Genomic DNA, 17924 nt, shown 5'->3' on the forward strand with positions numbered 1-17924 from the left:
TAGCAGGAACTGATGCTTCAGATTTCTGACAATCATATAGCGAGGCTTTATGCACCGTTGACAGTGTTGCAGCAACAGACTATTCGTGGGTTGTTCAGGTTAATCGTAGACACACCGACGAGTCGACAGAGTTCTCCAAGATTTCTTAATACTATCGAAGGAAATACGTATTTTTGTAAGTAACGACGGCCGCATTAGCATTTATCCACTGTCTGTCAGTGGTTCCAACGTGATTTCTGCTACTAGCCACGCAAGTACCTAGCTAATCTAGCTGAAATGCAATCATGTAAAGTTAAGCTTTAGCGATCACAGTCGAGGTGTCGAATAAACGCGACGACAAAAAGTCATTATGTGTGTTTAAAAGTGACATTTTAAGACTAAAAGTTCAGTTGAAACGAACACCCTGAGGTTTCTGTTAAGTAGTAACGGTTAAAGGGGAAAACTTAACTGCTATTCAGAAGTAGACTGTGGATCAGAGCAGTCCTTTATCTGAATTATTGTGCAGAAAAAGTCAAATGTTGCGGATACTTGGGTATTAATTTAGGGTATAACGTTTGTTTGTAACGGTGACATAGCGCAGTGTTTCCCAGTCGTGATCCTGAAGACGCTCTGCTCTGCTCTGTATGTTTTCCATGTTTTTCTGCTACAGCCCACCTGATTCAGGTGGATGGGTCTTCATCAGCCTTCTGCAGAGCTCAAAGATCCATGTATTGGAATCTGGTGTGTTTAATACATAAATATGTCACTTTATGTCTTTGCTTTTCTAGTTCTTGACCAATAACTGAGTCCAAACTGAGCAAACGATGGACAGCGGATTCACAGTAGTTACCAACCCCACTGTGCAAGTGCGGATAACGAGCACCCTCTCCTCCTTTGATGTGCTGCGTAGTTTCAATAGAGGGATTGCTGTAGCAGAACTAAAGGTGAGACTTAAAAAAAGAAATGGCACATCTGTTGTCCGGTTTTCTAACATGCACCACATGTTGAGAATATACACCATCACCGCCTGCTAAGTGTTTTGTTATATGTGTTTATTTTATTGTATTCCAATCAGGGAAAGCTGGAGCTTATTGTGGGTGTACCCAGCTCCTCCATGGACCTGGAGATTTTCAGTGTCTCTGACGAGTTCTTACAAAAAATGGATGACAACGAAGCTTTACTTGGTTCCTATCATGTGGATGATGACTGCAGAATACACGTATGTACACGATTAGTTTGTAAGTGCTTGTAATACATTGGTTTGTGATTAAAACGATCAGTTGTCCCATTAAATCATGGATTGTTTTGCCATATTGGCAATAACTGGCATTAATATTAGTTTCTTATTATTTTAGGAAGGCACAAAATATATATTGAAAGTTATTTTTCAAAACTTATTGTGGTTGCTGTGTGTTTGATTAGCTGTGGACCTGTAGCAGGACTGATGTTTCTTTGTCATTTTGAATTGAATTTCCTGTGCAGGTTATTGATAGAAGTGGAGGTCAGATGGGCGAGCTCTTTGATGTTTCCAAAGTGGAGAAGTTTGAGCTCTCCGATGACGCTTACAATAAAAGGACAGGTACAAGTTTCCCTCATTTTTTTAACATCCTAAAGCCGTTTTAACACATGCACGAGAGTCCTGAAATGTTCCTGAGTCAATGTCTCCAACACTCATTCACTCCACTCAGCCCCCAATTAAAATCCATACGAGTGTATCAGCGAATGTTCTGGAGCTGCTGAGTGAGTGTGGACGCCGTTGAGAGTTGCCGCTTGTTCTCCTTTCTGCTGACCTGTACACTGCTTTTGACCTTCTCCTCGCTATTTAAGATGCGCTGAGATACATTCGTGTTAAACACAACAAAGATCCTGAAAGACTCTCTCCAGCTGAAGCAGCTTCTAAAAAAGACTGACCAATTTGGTCTGCTCATTTCCATCTCTGGTGATCACCTGTGAAAACGGCTTCAGAATAAATCAGAATAAATAAATTTCTGTGTTCATGATTACAAATAAGAAACATTGTTCTCAGATTTTATGATATTATTTATGATAATAACTGTAATGAACTGAAAATGAACGATTGACAGAAGCTGGGTGAGGTCATGAAAACAATTAAAACTTGTTCGTTGCAGTCGGTGCATGCTGCATATGATGTCAGTCATGCAGTGATACTCTTGTTTTGCGAATCATCTGCAAATGTTGAATTGATCATTTTTCTTTTTTTTTCCCCCTCCAGAATCAGCAAGGTCATTCATGAAGGGACATCGTATCGGTCGCTTCAATAAGGAAGAAATGGCCAAGAAGAAAGCTGACCTCGCTGCCCGGGAAGAAGAGGAGAAGGCTGCTGCTGAAGCCATTTCTGTCGGGAACCGCTGCAAAGTGGAGGTTTCTGGGCAGCCCACTAAAATTGGCACTGTCATGTATGTTGGTAAGTGATGATAAAGCTCAGCTGGTTTACTTTAAATCCCATGTAGCTGAGGCATTTCTCCCCATAGTAACAGACTGTTGTAATTTATTACGACTAAGGCTTGATACTCTAACTGTGTATAGCTCCTTTCAGACCTTTCAATTAATCTGGTGTCAATTGCTCCCCGTGTGCTTTTCCATAGCATTTTTTTGATGGCAGTTTGACTAGATTGGACCCAGTAACATAAGGATATTATAAGGAAGTACGACTCCACGAGTTAATGCTTCCATCCACGTTTCTGACTCAAGCATAACAGCATAACTGTTGCTTTAACAGATTGAAGCCATTAATGTTATGTATTTTATGTCTAAAAAGGGCTTTAGCCGCACTTCGTTCACATGAACATAAATTTGTACATTTTTAAATTTCCACTCGCAATGAAATATGAATAATCAGGTTTTTATGGTCTGTGTAAACAACATTTATTTGGAATGTGATAAAAACACAAAGCCGCCTTGCTTACATTCTTGTAAACACTTGTTATGTCGGGTAGTTTGTTCAGAGCTTGAAGTTATAAGATGGCACATCATTAGCTAAATGAATGCCATAATAATGTCTGAACTTGCAGATAAAACAGCACTGAGGTGAAGGATGAGTAGATAAATATGAATAAACATCATTTTCTCATTTAAAAAATACGTTTTTGTGTTGCAGCCAGTCCCTGCAGACTTTGAGCTTGAAGTAGTTTCATGTATGATGAAGAGTGTCACGTATGTTGCAGGTACGGTAGATTTCAAGCCAGGCTATTGGGTTGGTGTGAAGTACGACGAGCCCCTGGGAAAACACAACGGAGCGTAAGAGCATCCTGCTTTTTGTTCTTTTTTTTTCTTTTTTTTTTAAATGTATCAGTGATTCTGTTCTTGATTTTGACTGATTTTAAAAAAATAAAATAAATTTAATTTTTTTCTTCCTCCTTTCTTTCTCCACAGTGTCGAGGGGAAGCAATACTTTGAATGTGAGAACAAATACGGTGGATTTCTGAAGCCACTGAATGTTACTGTGGGAGACTTCCCTGAGGAGGATTACGGTTTAGATGAGATTTAGGACTTTATTATGGTCGTTGTTTTCTTTGTTTGTGCGTTTGGCTCAAAATTCAAGCAGCAACCTCGAATTGCTATCCGCTCAGCAGGCAGAGAAGATGGAGGGTAATTTTGTTGTAACAAAAGATTTTACTTTGTGCTTTTCTGGAGGGCATGATCCAAAGGCACTTTAGCTTCACATTCTCTGACACTGACACAGGATAATCACAAAAGGGGAGTTCAGTCTAACAAACCTTCACAAATGATGGGCATAGTTGTTTTTTCACTCCATATACATTTGGTAAAGTTAATTTCCTCGCTGCTTGTCGACAGTTGACATGCGTTTGTATCCATGTGTTTATAGTTGAATGTAGTCTTAGTATTTTTTTTGTGGACTAAGACAGTGATCTATTGCTTTGTACCGCTGTCTGTTGAAGAAAAAATTCATCTTCACGGACGTTGATACTGAAATAAAACTTGGCATTGTGGCCTCTTCTTACCAACTACATTTCTCCAATGAAGTTACATAAAGAGCCTAGTCGCTTAATTTCCAGCAATGACTGGCTGAGAAGAAGTTCCCAGGTTAAGATGAAAGGCAATAGATCACACCAACGGCAGTCCACAGACTTTTGTTAAAGCTCAGTTAGCAGCCGTTTTCTGAGTCTCTGTTTCATCTTCAACTTCATCTCTCTTTAAATGAAAACTGTAATCTTCTTTATATAGCCTTCTTTATAGGCATACAACACCTAGAATAAGTGTCTATGGATAAATATTTCCTTTCTAAACAAGTGAACTCCTTAAATTTCATTTGATTGTGTGTAGAAAGAAGATGGGGTCTAATTTTCAGCTTTCTCTGTAAAGATAACACTTAATCCCTTTTTCTAGAACTGGATTCCTCTCATCTGAAAATGCTCTCGTCTTAAAGCGTGTTGTTTGTACTGAAATGTTTCAATTGAACAATGAGGCCAATTTTTCTTTAAATCTGGTCAAATCTAAGTTACCTACATATCTTAAACTGCACTCACTTATAAACCAATAGTTGTGAATGTCACAGAGTTAAATCAATCATTTATTTTCTTGTATATTCCGCTGAATATCTGTTGTTTCTGTACATTCTTCAGCGTACCTGAATTGGATGCTAATCTGTTGACTGAATTTCATTGAGTTATTGAGAAGTCTTTCTTAAGCATGTCCATGCTTTAGTAGCAGGTCGTCTTGTGAGATGTGAAACACTAACAAACATCGACCAGGTTACGTTTGTCCGTCTGTTGCACAATTCTAAAAATATTTCTGAGGTTTAAAACGTACCATCTGATGGATATTGTTCATCTGAGGACAGATCCACTAGGCTCGTGGGACTCTCATTTAGCGTCTTTACTGCTCACTCTAGTGATTTTACTGGCTCCGTCATCATAACCACATAATTCGGCTTTGGAAAAATGTGCATTTCAAACTAATTATATGCCTTATTTATGTTTTTGTAAGAGATCAAGAAAGTTTGTTTTGGTTTGTTTTGGTCCTCTAAAGTGCACAGAGGAAATGTCAATGTATTAGTGTTCTGAAGGAAATGTTTTTAAAGACCTGTAATGATCTCTGAGGTGCTCGTGTCACTATGTGCCAAAGAGTAAATGCGTAAAATTAAAAACTATTTGAACACAGACTGATTAAATTTGTTTGATTTATTGCACCCATTGTTAACTTGATAATGTTTTTTTTACCAACAAACCTACTCTTATTTGTATATATTCTCTAGTCTCTAGTATAACCACTGACTGATCAGACTTGAGCATGAAGGAACATGTTGCAAATATTTAGAGGGGGGAAAAAAAAAGAATTGTCTTGAAGACAAACATGAACAAGTTGCTTTGTTAGTGATCATGGAAGATGTTTGTTTACATATAATTACTGCTGGCATTATCAGAAATACAGTGCGCCAACAAAAAGTTTAACAAATCATAACAAGTTTGACCTTTAGGAAAAGTAGAAATACATCCAAATTTTAAGCATGAACATAATCAATACAATAACCCCTATTTTAGCTTAACTATAGTTTTTTTTTATTATTATTCACAAGTTTTGATGTACTGTGTTTACTGGTTTCAGTGTTGTCACATTGCAGAATTAAACATCCAGAGTACAATAGATTTAAGTTGGGTAAAATGTATATAAAACAACGCAATTATTCATCACTCAGTATCCTCTAAAAGTAGACAACATATAGTATCAATTAATAGGCTACAGGTCGGTAACATGTTTGGGTACGAAAAAAAAGTCCCAAAGCATTTAATCAACTGTAGTTCATTACTTAATGTTTTTTTTTTTTTCATCTGTGATGGGCACGCGACCAGATACATTGATAAAACATTGTTTCATGCAGTTTCATCAGCCAGTTGTCCAAAAAAAAACTAAACACCACCAGCTTGCAATAATTATGAGCCTCACATGTTCACTTTCGAGATCGTACGTCACCATGTACTCCAATGACGCTACAACTGACCTCTCGCGAGACTGAGCGCAGTTTCCCAGCCATCACTTTAGTGCGTGCGCGACAGAGACGAGGAAAGATGGCGACGCAGGAGAGCGAATCAACTGTAGCCACCGTGAGCAACGGCGAGGTAAAATGAATGACACTCCTCCAGCGGTTTTCATTTGTCACCTCCAGATAATTTCCAGATTTGATAGTTTGAGCGAAGTGCGGCAGATAGTTAACATTTTCATGTTTTAGCTATCGTTCCACGAGCCTCAGTGACGTTGTCAGTGCCGGTTGGTTTTTAAACGACCCCCTCCTGCAGTTTACGATGTGTTCAGAAATCTTGGCAGTTAACGAGTGAAGGCAGGGACTGAGGGAACTGTTGACGGTGAAATTTTACCTGAAGACAAACATTAAAAAGAATACGACTAAAATAATTAGTTGACTAGAAGTGTGAGCCAGTTGACTACCGCAGCGTGACAGTTAGCTATCACAAGGCCCAAACCTGAACAGCGCAGCTTGGCTTGAATAAACGGGGAGAGTCTCTAGCAGCTACCACTAATTTCTTACGTCTTGCTAAACCTTTTCACCTGATAATAACTTAGAACTCTTGGCTACATGTACAGCCTTTAAACCCAAAAGTCGAAGAATTATATGGGAGCAGCACAGCTTATTAAAAGGGAGTAGCTGGAAAAACTAAGTGTAGCCATCATTAAAATTTCCTTTCCCTGGAAAATAGAAATATTATGTCAGCAGCTGCTCAACGCATGGATAGATGTCCGAACAGACCCAAAACAGGCCAGCAACCCCTAGTCTTTTCCCTGAACTGAATGTCCAAGGAACAAGTACTAAAAAATATGCGTAGGTGAGGATGCCTAACCTGGAGAGATGAAGAATGACAAAAAAAGAGGATAAAATGGCAACAGTGACAGGGACTGTTATCCAAATGAGACACCAGCTGTCCTGCATGTGAGAATAAATGGAAACGACAACGATGGGAGATAAAAAATAAATAAGAAGATGCATTAAACAACCATGAATATATGCATAATGACCATTAAGCTGGACACACAATGTAAGACACATCTGGGTGACTTTTATAGGATGGGGGGGGCATAGTCTCATTATCTGTCTGTAGTTTTAGGTAATTAAGGGGTATAATTTGATAAATAGTTTTATTACAAGGAGTGACTAAAGCTGAACAAAAGTTACCAGAGGTCACTGTGAATCATCATTTTCTGGATGTCAACCACTAGTCTCAAGGACACAAATATTCAAAGTCACACAAACTAATAAAACAAGCCAGACAGTAAAGTTGTAGCAAACCTTAATCTATGAACTGTTTTAAGACTCGGAACATCTTGAGTTTGGGTAGCTTAGATAGTGTTCATGGTTTTATATTGAAATCTAAAATCTCCTCAGCCTTAGTTTATGTTTCATGTGTATTATCACTCTGAAGTCAGAATGTCATTTAACAATCTTCGTCACAGTTTTAAAGGCATTTCCAAAGGCGTCAAATACTCTCCAGATAAAATCCAGTCTCAGCTTGAGTATTTTTTTATTTAGGTAACGTCTTTAAAGATTCAGAGGATACTCTTTATAAGCAGTTACATTTTTTACAGCTCTTTGGGGATTTACCCTCCCGAAGAACATGCTTAGTTCTGGTTTTAATATGAAATGAATACACGTGTGGGAGAAACTAGGGCAAAGGTACAGTTTGTACCAAGTGTCTGATTCACAATATAACTGCTCTGTTAGTATAAATGCGTTTCAGAGCACAACCATGAGTAGCTCTCGGGGTGTGATGATGTCTAATCTGTCGGGTGAAATTTCTCTACAGATGATCACGTCTGTAAGTTGCAAGTATCCACGTATCAACCACAGGTGTCTGGTCTGCTTTAAGGTGTAATTGTAATGACCTCAGCGTCACAACTTGGTGTCCATTTTTCCCGTACTAAAAGTGTAAAGGAGGCCTGTTTTATGTCCTTTGCATTGTTTCGGGGAAATGCTGTCGCCACGTGTTGTAAACATTAACCAGAAAATCTCTTCCTCTCTGTGAGGCTTTCATACACGTGAACTTTTTCCTCTGTTTATGCCAAACGCGGCGATAATTTGGTGTGAAGCATATACTCTGAACCCTGATTATATGGTTAATTATTGACACTTACTCTGAGTGTGCATTGTAAAATATTATCTTAAGCCAGAGGAGATAACCTGTTTCTGCTTTTGAGCATGTTTGTGATCATTCTGTACGGTTATTGCTGCGATCCATCCAGGAGACGCAGCTCCGTGTTTCTGATAATAGATTTGCTTCTATTTGAACACAGCAGGATGTGCCCGGGAGGATGAAAAGCCCTATTTTTGAACCACTTCAAAGCCTTGAACTGTTCTGTTTATAATGTTACGAGGCTAGCGTCTGACCACAGACATTCACATTTTCCGTGCTCCTTCATTTAAAGGCCCACTTTGCACCTTTTATAAACGATAATCTGTTTTAACAGAAAACATCTTTTAGCCACGGGTCTCCCTCGTGTTGATGACAGCAGGGGAGATGAGATGTTTAGATAGTGAGCGAGTCTCATGACTTGGCTTGTGCTTGTCTATTGTGTCATTTGAATAGAATGTGGCCTTGCCAGAGGGTTGGAAGGGTTACACGGACGTGGCGAAGCTTGGAGAGAAAACGCACTGAAGGAAAAATGAATGATAGATTTCACTGATCTCAGAGGATCTTTGATATGTGCAGTGACTGTCGAGTGAATATGACATCGCAAGAGTTATTAAAACTAAACTGAAACCATCACAGCTTAATTGGGTCAGTGGGTCATAATAGTTGAATCGTGTCCCGTCAGTTTTGATTGATCTTTGTGCCTTAGGTGTTTTTTTTTTTTGTTTTTTTTATCTTGTCGTCTTTAGTTATCCTGTAATCTTTAATAAGTGTAGAGCAGCAAAAACATTATTTTTTCAAATTATTTGCCTTTGTTTATAAGATGTAAAATGTTTCTAATAGATTACAATATATCAGATTTATTCACTTTACAACTGAGCCTACAAACATATCAAACCATCCTGTTTGGAGCACCCAACAGAACAATAATTGATACCTTTTCTGATTATTGGTTGTTAGAGCTGCTTCCTGTAATTTTATCAATTCAATGCGAGTTACTTGCCGTTTCTTTTCTGGAAACCAAACTTCCCCATGATTGAGTACATATCAAGACGTCTGCAATTAGAAAACACTGATTTTTGCCAAGTTCATTGTTTGAGGTCACACAATAAAGTTTGGGTCAAATTGTCATTTTGTCAGCTCATAATTGCACCTTTTTTAATCTTTAAAAAAAAAAATGCAGCATACATGGTGACAGGACCTGTCACTGTACTTTGGGCTTTTAGCAAAGTACAGTGAACTTGGAATAGATGAGTGGCTCGTTTTTGCTGCCAATGAAGCTGTTCTTCATGACATGGCAGCACTGCTGCATCATCATTGTGCGTAATGTTTGGCTACACCGACCGTGTTTTTTTTTTTGTTTTTTTTTTGTTGCTTGTTCCTGGTTGTAGGTGAGCAGCAATGGGACTGCTGCGACAACAGACGGCCTGGCTGCGCAGACAGCTGAAAATGCACAGGATCCTCAGCAGCAACAAGCACCGAACGCCTGGCAGGTCATTAAAGGAGTCCTTTTTAGGTGAGTTGAATTGTTTTTAATCTGGCAGGCTCTCTCGACTCTTCACTTTAGATAAAAGCTTACTCCGATGCCATGGTGTCATAATGAACAGATTGCATTATATCATAGTGGTGTCGAACAGACGGATGATATCGTGCTCGCTTGGCTCGTAGTTCGCTCTTCCAGATCTTTGTACAGAGTTTGGAGTCTGTGCCGCTGCCTCTGTCTTCTGTTTCTACGTGTTTTTTTGGGTCGCACGCTTTAGCTTAAATGAGCGAGACAAAAAGCAGCTCGGGAACTTGGTGGCGGCGCTTGATGAGTTGACACGGGTCTGATCTCTCATTATAGTCGACTTCATGTTTAGCGCTGTTCCCACTGTACTTCATTTTCTGTCAGCGCTGTTTTCTTACTGTGCTGAGTTAAAAAAATCCCCTCTCTGCCTTAATGTTTATGTTTTTCTTCAGTTCAAATTTCTTTATTAGGATAAACCCCTTGAGGTGAATCACCTCGTTTTCAAGGGGGTCCCAAGAAAACAAATAACAAAAAAGTACAACATACAAACAACATTCACACACATACATCGGAAGAAATAACCAAGAAAATACAAACATTCAGTCTTTTCTTAATGCGACTAATAATGAACACTGCAGGATTTACTAGCTTTGTTGAGAGTGAGCTGTTACATACTCTTTGTGACATTCCTGTGTTAGGACAGATGTGCAGTTCTTCTGAGGCGTTCTCATGTAAATCATCTGTTTTCAGTCAGTTTACTAACAACAAATTTACTCTGCTAATTATATATTTCTGAAGTGCAGCTGCTTATTTGTCAGGTCTCCATCACAATGAAATAGAAAAAAATTTGGGTGCAGATTCTTCAGTAAGCGTCGACATTAACGACACCTGACCTCTTACCTGATGTATCTGGTGGCTGTTCATGAGTAAGTTATTGTGCTCTTCATACCACAGAGTAGGCTGCATCGTTCACAGAGATGCCAACTCGTGGCGTACTTCAGATCATTTTGAACGACTCCAATCCGCAGGCTTTAAGTTAGCACACAAAACAAAGAGTTATTAATTTGAAATGTTCGGGCAGAATTGCTTGATTTCTGGTAACTTAAACTAATCGATAACCAAAGCTGTAAATATGTATCAAAGAGAACCACAAGCCCTAAAATGGACTTTGGAAGAAAAGTTAAAGAAAGAAGAAGAAGAAAAAAAGTTGGTTTATTTTTTGATCATTTCCTGTTTAGCAGTTCCAGAGAACATTGTGTTTTTTCTCTTTTTATCTTGTCTCCCCTTTTGTCAACTAAAGGTGGCATCTCCTGTTAAACTGCATTACATGCAGACTTTAAAAACACAAACATTTAAATCTGATAAGCCTCCTCCTGAACCAGGTGTTAGCAGCAGGGGTCAAAATGAAATCCTTTCTCTGAGAACCTCCCTTTTTGATCTTCTCTTTCACATTTTCACTAACTTTTTTTTTTTTGTCCCCCTTTAATTTTATGCTAAATCTTTGTCTGATTGCACTTGTTCCTCCAGAATCTTCATAATCTGGGCTATCAGTAGTTGGTTCCGCCGAGGGCCGTCCACTCCTGACCCCAGCACGCCAGCCGGTGCCCCGAGAGTACCCAGCAGGAATCTGTTCCCCAAAGACACCCTCATGGTATTGCACCTGTCTTCGACATAAAACTCCCTTTGCACCTGATTATTCAGGGTCTACATTCCTAAACGCCTCTCATACTCTGAGCCCTCTTAAGTAATCTGTTGGTGACGCAGCGGTATCTCGCTCTGACTAACTGTTGGATCTCTCCTGACACTATAATGTGATAAACACCTTTATTTTCTCACCATGCCTGCAGGACCTGCATGTGTACGTGTCACAGGAGGAGGTGTTCTCTGACTTCAACAGCACAGATGCCCTTTTCTGGTTCCAGAGGGACCTGGTCTATGGAGACTGGGGCACGGGGGAGAGTGGAGATGGCTGCTACGAGCACTATAAGGAGTTGGACATCCCAGAGGTGGGGCTGACTGAGGATTGAGGGGAGGTGCAATAGGAAGGGAGGGTGTGACTGACAGTTGTAGGTTGGTGAGAAGGAAAGTGGCACGAGTTTAGAGAGCAGGAGGTGGATGATGGTGAAGGGCAGCACCAGTTAACGGTGAAGTTGATGGATTGTGTCTGAAACCTCCTACTGTTTGGTTGCAGATGGTGCAGAAGAACGGCTCCCTTTACATGCATGTCTACTTCACTAAAAGTGGGTTCCACCCAGACCCGAAACGCAAGGGGCAGTATCGCAGACTGGCGACAGTTCATTCAACAAGAAGTAAGAACCCGTAAACGCCCACAAGTTCTAACAATAAAACATCCGATCCCTTCAAGCTATTAATCTTCACTTCTTTCACTCGTCAGTGCTGAATAAATTCAAGAGAAGAAAGTTTATGAAAACCAAGAATCTGCTCACAGGAGAGACAGAAGCTGATCCTGAGATGATAAAGGTTAACAGTCTTATCATTATTTATTTATTTATTTATCTTTTTAAGCAGAACACAGATTGTGGTGAACTGGGAAGCTTTCATTTGTACTGGGGCAATTTGACCTGCTTGTTTTAGATAATTTCCGCTGTCGTCCAAGTGGCATCAGAAGGAAAATGTTGTTGGGACCATGTTAAAAATCAAACAAACCCAGTGACAATTAATGCCACCGATCTGTTTCTGTGCATAGTCTGCAGTTGTGTCCTTTAAACTTTCTGCTAAGTTATGATGTTTGGGTGCTGTTTGCGCTGTGTTTCCTCACAGCGGGCAGAGAGTCACGGTCCAGTGGAGATTATCTCACACTGGCACCCCAACCTCACCATCAACATGGTAGACGATCACACAGCCTGGGTGAAAGGCTCTGTTCCGCCCCCACTAGACCAATGTAGGTTTCTGTAAATGTTCTTTTAAAGATCTCAAATGTCACTGAATTTTGATGCGCCTCTTAACCAGCATGCTGGCGTTTAAAACCACGTCCAACATTTCTGCTCTTAGATGTAAAGTTTGACGCAGTCAGTGGCGACTACTACCCCATCGTGTACTTCAATGACTACTGGAACCTTCAGAAGGACTACTTTCCCATCAACGATACCCTGACAACGCTCCCGCTCCGCCTCAGCTATTGCCCACTGTCCTTGTGGCGCTGGCAGCTGTATGCTGCCCAGAACGCTCGCTCACCGTGGAATTTCCTTCCAGAAGACCCCTACGAACAGTCGGATGAGGACCAAGACTCTGTCAAGGTGGGGATCTTTAGATTGAGCCCCAACAATAGTTTTTCACATCTATTTACATTCATAAAGCTACATTAGGAATGTAATTGATTAAGATGATTTAGTTGTTTTACAGGTTTTACATAGCTTCATTCAGAAATCTTTTTATCTTTAAAACAGATATCGTCTGTATGTCTTTGTCTGAAGGTCCACAACTTTATTAAACATGAAATATGGTGTAGTTGCATCTAATTTATTTCTAGAATACTCAGACAATGATCTCATAAATAATGATGCCATTCTACTCCAAGGTCGCCCTATTGGAAACTAACCCGTACCTGCTGGGACTCACCATTGTCGTTTCCATTGTGCACAGTATCTTTGAGTTTCTTGCCTTCAAGAATGGTAAATTTTTATTTAAAAATAAAACAAAACAAACAGAGTAAGAGTTGGCACAGCGCCTCTGCCTCACCTCAGCTCACCTCCGCCCCGTCTTCTCCTCAGATATCCAGTTTTGGAACAGCCGACAGTCACTAGAAGGTCTGTCTGTGCGCTCCATCATATTTGGAGTGTTTCAGTCTCTCGTTGTGCTGCTGTACATTCTGGACAACGAAACCAACTTTGTGGTGCAGGTCAGCGTCTTCATCGGTCTTCTCATTGACCTGTGGAAAATCACCAAGGTCATGGATGTCAAAGTAAGTCGGAAAACCTTTTTTTTTTTTTTGTTTTTTTTTTAAAGCACAGCATTGTTTGAACAGATTAGATCAAATTAGATTATTAGATATTGTTGATTATTAGACAGATTGTTGATATTTGAGGATAATGCACTAAAAGTAGAGCACCTGATTAATGAACAGTATAATGCTTTGGCATTTATTTGAGGAAAATTGGCCAGTATTGCGTCAGTAAGTGGCTTCTTAGATCAGCAGTTGAGCCGATGTTTAAAAAAGGGGAAAATTCAGGACAATTGTCATCGTTACACAAAGATCCGTCCCCGAGGAACATGTGTTTCCATGCTTTTGTCACCATTACATTAAAATTTTGATTACGTTATATTAGATCCTCAATGATTATTATTTTTTTTGGATCATTTTCAACTTCCTTTAGGACTTTAGGTTATTTATATATACGTCGAATATGCTGAACGGTGAACAAACATTGTATTTCTTTGACTTCTGCATCCTGTCATGCTGCTTTGACCGTATCCCAGTAACCGCATTTTCTTTTCTTTCCTTTAGTTGGACAGGGAGAACAAAATCGCGGGGGTGTTGCCAAGACTGGTATTCAAAGACAAGTCGACATATGTGCAGTCTTCAACCAAAATCTACGATGACGTGAGTTCAGTCGGTGCTCAGCAGCCCTTCAAACGGTCACATTCAGAGGACGTTTGCTTTCAGATGTGCATTTAATGGATCTTCTCTTTCTCTCGTCCTGTTAACAGATGGCCTTCAGGTACCTGTCATGGCTGCTCTACCCTCTGTTTGGCTGCTATGCGGTCTACAGTTTATTGTATGTAGAGCACAAAGGCTGGTACTCATGGGTACTCAGCATGCTTTACGGCTTCTTGTTGACCTTTGGTAAGTTTGTCTGAAGCATTTAAACGTATTATTTGTCGTCACTGTCTTCCCTGTTGCGAACAGAACCTTCACCGTCTGTCGCTCGAAAAGTGAATCAAAATCAAAACCACGAAAAATAGGAAAGAATTGTTCAGAGATCTTTGTTATTGTAACGGAGCTGCGTGTGAGATCTCTGCACGCTCAGTCTTCGCTTTGCTGTTTTGTTGTTGTTAGCGACGTGTAATCAATCTAAAGCATGAAAACATTTGGTGTACCTGCTGAGACTGGAGGTCAGTTATATTTGAGACGAGCAGAAAATGAGCTCGTTACTGTAAAAAGCTCCACACACACACGGGTTGATTGTTTTAGATAAAGCAGTAAGGCACATTGCATCTTCAACTTGTCCTTGTTAAACAATGAGTTCAAATTAAACCTTTTTACCTAAATAATATACCTGTAAGTCCTTGTTTTGGTCTATAGGTTTTAACACTGTTCTGTGCCTCTTCATTTAAAGCCCATAGATTAGTCTGAGTGGTTATTACCCTGTCTGTGAGTGTTTGCACACACTGCTAATGTTTTTGTCCTTGCATCATGGTTACGTAGCCAATTCCCATTAGCCTCTGCTGATGTGCTGTGTATTATTAGACATACGCTCCCTGCTGGTCACTTATACTGCCTGTGGTGATGGAATTGTTTATATAACCAGCTGCTTTCTTCCTCTGCTTTGGCTCTTAGGTTTCATTACGATGACGCCACAGCTGTTCATCAACTACAAAATGAAATCTGTAGCCCACCTCCCATGGAGGATGCTCACCTACAAGGCCCTCAATACGTTTATTGATGACCTGTTTGCCTTCGTCATAAAGATGCCCATGATGTATAGGATAGGATGCCTCAGAGATGGTGAGTCTTCTCTTATCTACATGCTCATCAGGCGAAGTTAAATATTCACCCAAAAAAGTAGCGTTTAATGTCCCTCGGCAGCGTTTAACAGGAAACGGTTTTGAGTGTGTAGCATGAAGAGGAAGAGGGGAGCATTTTGCTGGCAATGGTTTCGACCTGTTGCTCGGCATCGAGACATTTTGAACCGGATTAATATATTTGTTTAGAGGAAGCTGGCCTGTTTTTCTGTATTCACACTGTTCCAATAGGAAGTGCACAGCCATTTCCTGTCATTGTGTTTGACCAACTGTTCAAATCACCATCTTCCCCTGAGGTGCGTATTAGTCGCATGTTGTTATTTACCTGCCAAACCCACCGAGCATCGACTCACTCGATGTCACAAATGCACATGTTTTTTAACTTTTGTGTTGTCTGTCATTCATTTAGATGGCACTAAATACATATGTGTAGAGGTGTGTCCTCTGAAATCAGTTGTAGTTTATTCATATCTCATTTGGGGATAAAACTTGTTTCAACCCACAGTTTGACACACTTAACTGTTGCAGACCGGTTGATGGAAACGAGCCTGATGCACATTTTCTATTTAGCATTGTTGCCACTGATGAGTCTGATCGCCTTCATGCTGAGCTCGTGTGACATCAGCTATTTGATGTATTCAGCTTTGCATAATGACACAGTAAAGCTTCTCCTTACTCAAAGTGCCTAACTGGAGGATCTGGTTGGTTCAGCTCACTCATTTCTAACTGGACTAATGTCCGTTTCCTCTCCTGCAGATGTGGTGTTCTTCATCTACCTTTACCAGCGCTGGATCTACCGGGTTGATCCAAACAGGGTCAACGAGTTCGGCACCAGCGGAGCAGACCAAACTCAGAACGGCACGGCAGACGCCGCTCCCGTGGCAGATGGTGCCGCCATCGCCGCCATCACAAACAAACCAGAGGGGGAGAAGAAGAACGATTAAGCAACACCTCGCACTTATTTTCCTCCCGTGCCCTGACTGCTGGGGTGAAGAGGACTTATGGAAATTAGGCATGGAGGGAGATGTGGGGGGGATGTGGGGGTTGTTTAGCTGTCATGAACGCAGCTACAAAAAAAAGATAAAAAAATATGCAGTTCAGCTGTCCCTCTGATCTCTGTGTGGATCCACAGAGAGCCATATTCAGTGTAGACTTGGTAAATTCTTCTTTCTGTTCCCCACCCGTCCCTGCCCTGTCGTTTTGCAGTTCAAGTGAAGTTAAACAAAACGTGATGTACTGTTTTCTGTATGATTATTTTCAGAGGGTTAACAGTGTCTCGGAGTAGATGTTGGGAGGGGAACAGGTCGCAGTTATACTACTTTTTTAATTTTTTTTTTTTTTGTTTCTTTTTTTATATACAAAGGAGAAAGAGGCCAAGTGCAACTTTTGATCTTTGTGTAGATTCCTCGTGAATTTTTTTTCTTTTCATTCCATTTGAGCACCGTGTTTCGGGTTGCTTGGAAACTGGTGTGCGTGTGTGTGTGTGTGTGTGTGTGTGTGTGTGTGCGTGTGGTGCCGGAGGAAAACTGGAAAGACCCTGAGCCACACTGGAGAGTGAGGAGGAGAGGTGGTTACTGGAGACATGATGGACGACCCTGCAGGGCACCACCCACGAGAATATGACTACTACCCTCAATTTTAAGCAAATGGTTAACGATCTAAACTTGAACAGAAGGAAAAAAGAAAAAAAAATAACAGCCTTGTTGGTATTGATATAAATAGATTAATATTGTCAATGATTTAATTTTGTTTTTCAGTCACTGAAGCATTCTTTTGTATGTCCTCAAACTGTACAGACTCGTGTTAATAATACCGATATCAAAACTTGTCTAGCATCAGATAATTTGTAGGTTTTATCCCCCCCCCCCGCCGCCGCTGCTGGCTGGAAGTCTGATTTTCAAATGGTTTCATCCTCACGCTCCCATTTCAGATCACCTTGACAGACATGAGAGTCGGGTGTGTGCTGGAAGAGTTACAGTGTCTCTTGTGTTTTTTTTAATTTTGAGTGCTGTAAAGCCTGAAAGGAAAAAGAGTTCCATGTTGGTACATATTAAATTTTTGAGCGTTCATGTTTATAGTAAAACTAAGTGTGATTGAAAGTGTCTATGCAAAGCTTTATTTTCTAACTTTGCTTCTAGTTGTTCTCGCAGACGAGAACGGTATTTCTTCTTTTTTTTTTTTTTTGCATGAAAGTGACTTTTCACTTCAGTCTCTGCTGATGTTGCAGGCAATACAGTTTGTGTGCTTTAACAGGATACATGTTGGTCAACTCTCTGATCCCATTGTTATTCTTCATATTACACCAGTGGTTTCCTTTAATGGGTTATTTATGTGATGGAAAAGCCCAAAGAGGTTCAGTTTATAAAGGTCATTTAAGGGTTTGAGACTTTTCAACGTGGCATAGGGCTTGAGTGGACAGTTTAGGAGATTAATTCAAAGTAATCAGAAAATACTTCTATAGAAAAGTGCGACGCAGGTAAAACTGCGCACCCCTTTAATCTTTTCATAAAAGCAACACTAGAAAGGTTTGAAGTACGTTGACCGTAGCTTCTCAGGAGGCGAGATGCTGCAGTTTAAAGCTTTGGTTTTGGGTTGTAACAGTCGTCAAACTGAGTGCC

At 40.3% G+C, this 17924-nt stretch overlaps 2 protein-coding genes across 2 annotated transcripts; both read left to right on the top strand.

The window, feature by feature from the left end:
- tbcb (tubulin folding cofactor B) lies at positions 1-5122 on the top strand. The gene is made up of 7 exons (XM_075473400.1): positions 1-175; positions 768-923; positions 1055-1198; positions 1462-1558; positions 2213-2404; positions 3165-3237; positions 3373-5122. Exons 2-7 carry the CDS (start codon positions 804-806, stop codon positions 3485-3487), a joined length of 741 nt encoding a protein of 246 aa, XP_075329515.1. The 5' UTR covers positions 1-175; positions 768-803; the 3' UTR covers positions 3488-5122.
- Positions 5123-5997: 875 nt separating this feature from the next.
- Positions 5998-17575, top strand: clptm1 (CLPTM1 regulator of GABA type A receptor forward trafficking). The gene is made up of 14 exons (XM_075473401.1): positions 5998-6077; positions 9488-9612; positions 11131-11254; positions 11451-11609; positions 11795-11912; positions 11999-12084; positions 12385-12505; positions 12616-12860; positions 13142-13235; positions 13335-13525; positions 14069-14164; positions 14272-14407; positions 15122-15289; positions 16063-17575. Exons 1-14 carry the CDS (start codon positions 6027-6029, stop codon positions 16248-16250), a joined length of 1902 nt encoding a protein of 633 aa, XP_075329516.1. The 5' UTR covers positions 5998-6026; the 3' UTR covers positions 16251-17575.
- Positions 17576-17924: the final 349 nt, after the last annotated feature.

The sequence above is a fragment of the Odontesthes bonariensis genome, chromosome 9 (genome assembly GCF_027942865.1).
Source record: "Odontesthes bonariensis isolate fOdoBon6 chromosome 9, fOdoBon6.hap1, whole genome shotgun sequence".
Lineage (NCBI taxonomy): Eukaryota > Metazoa > Chordata > Actinopteri > Atheriniformes > Atherinopsidae > Odontesthes > Odontesthes bonariensis.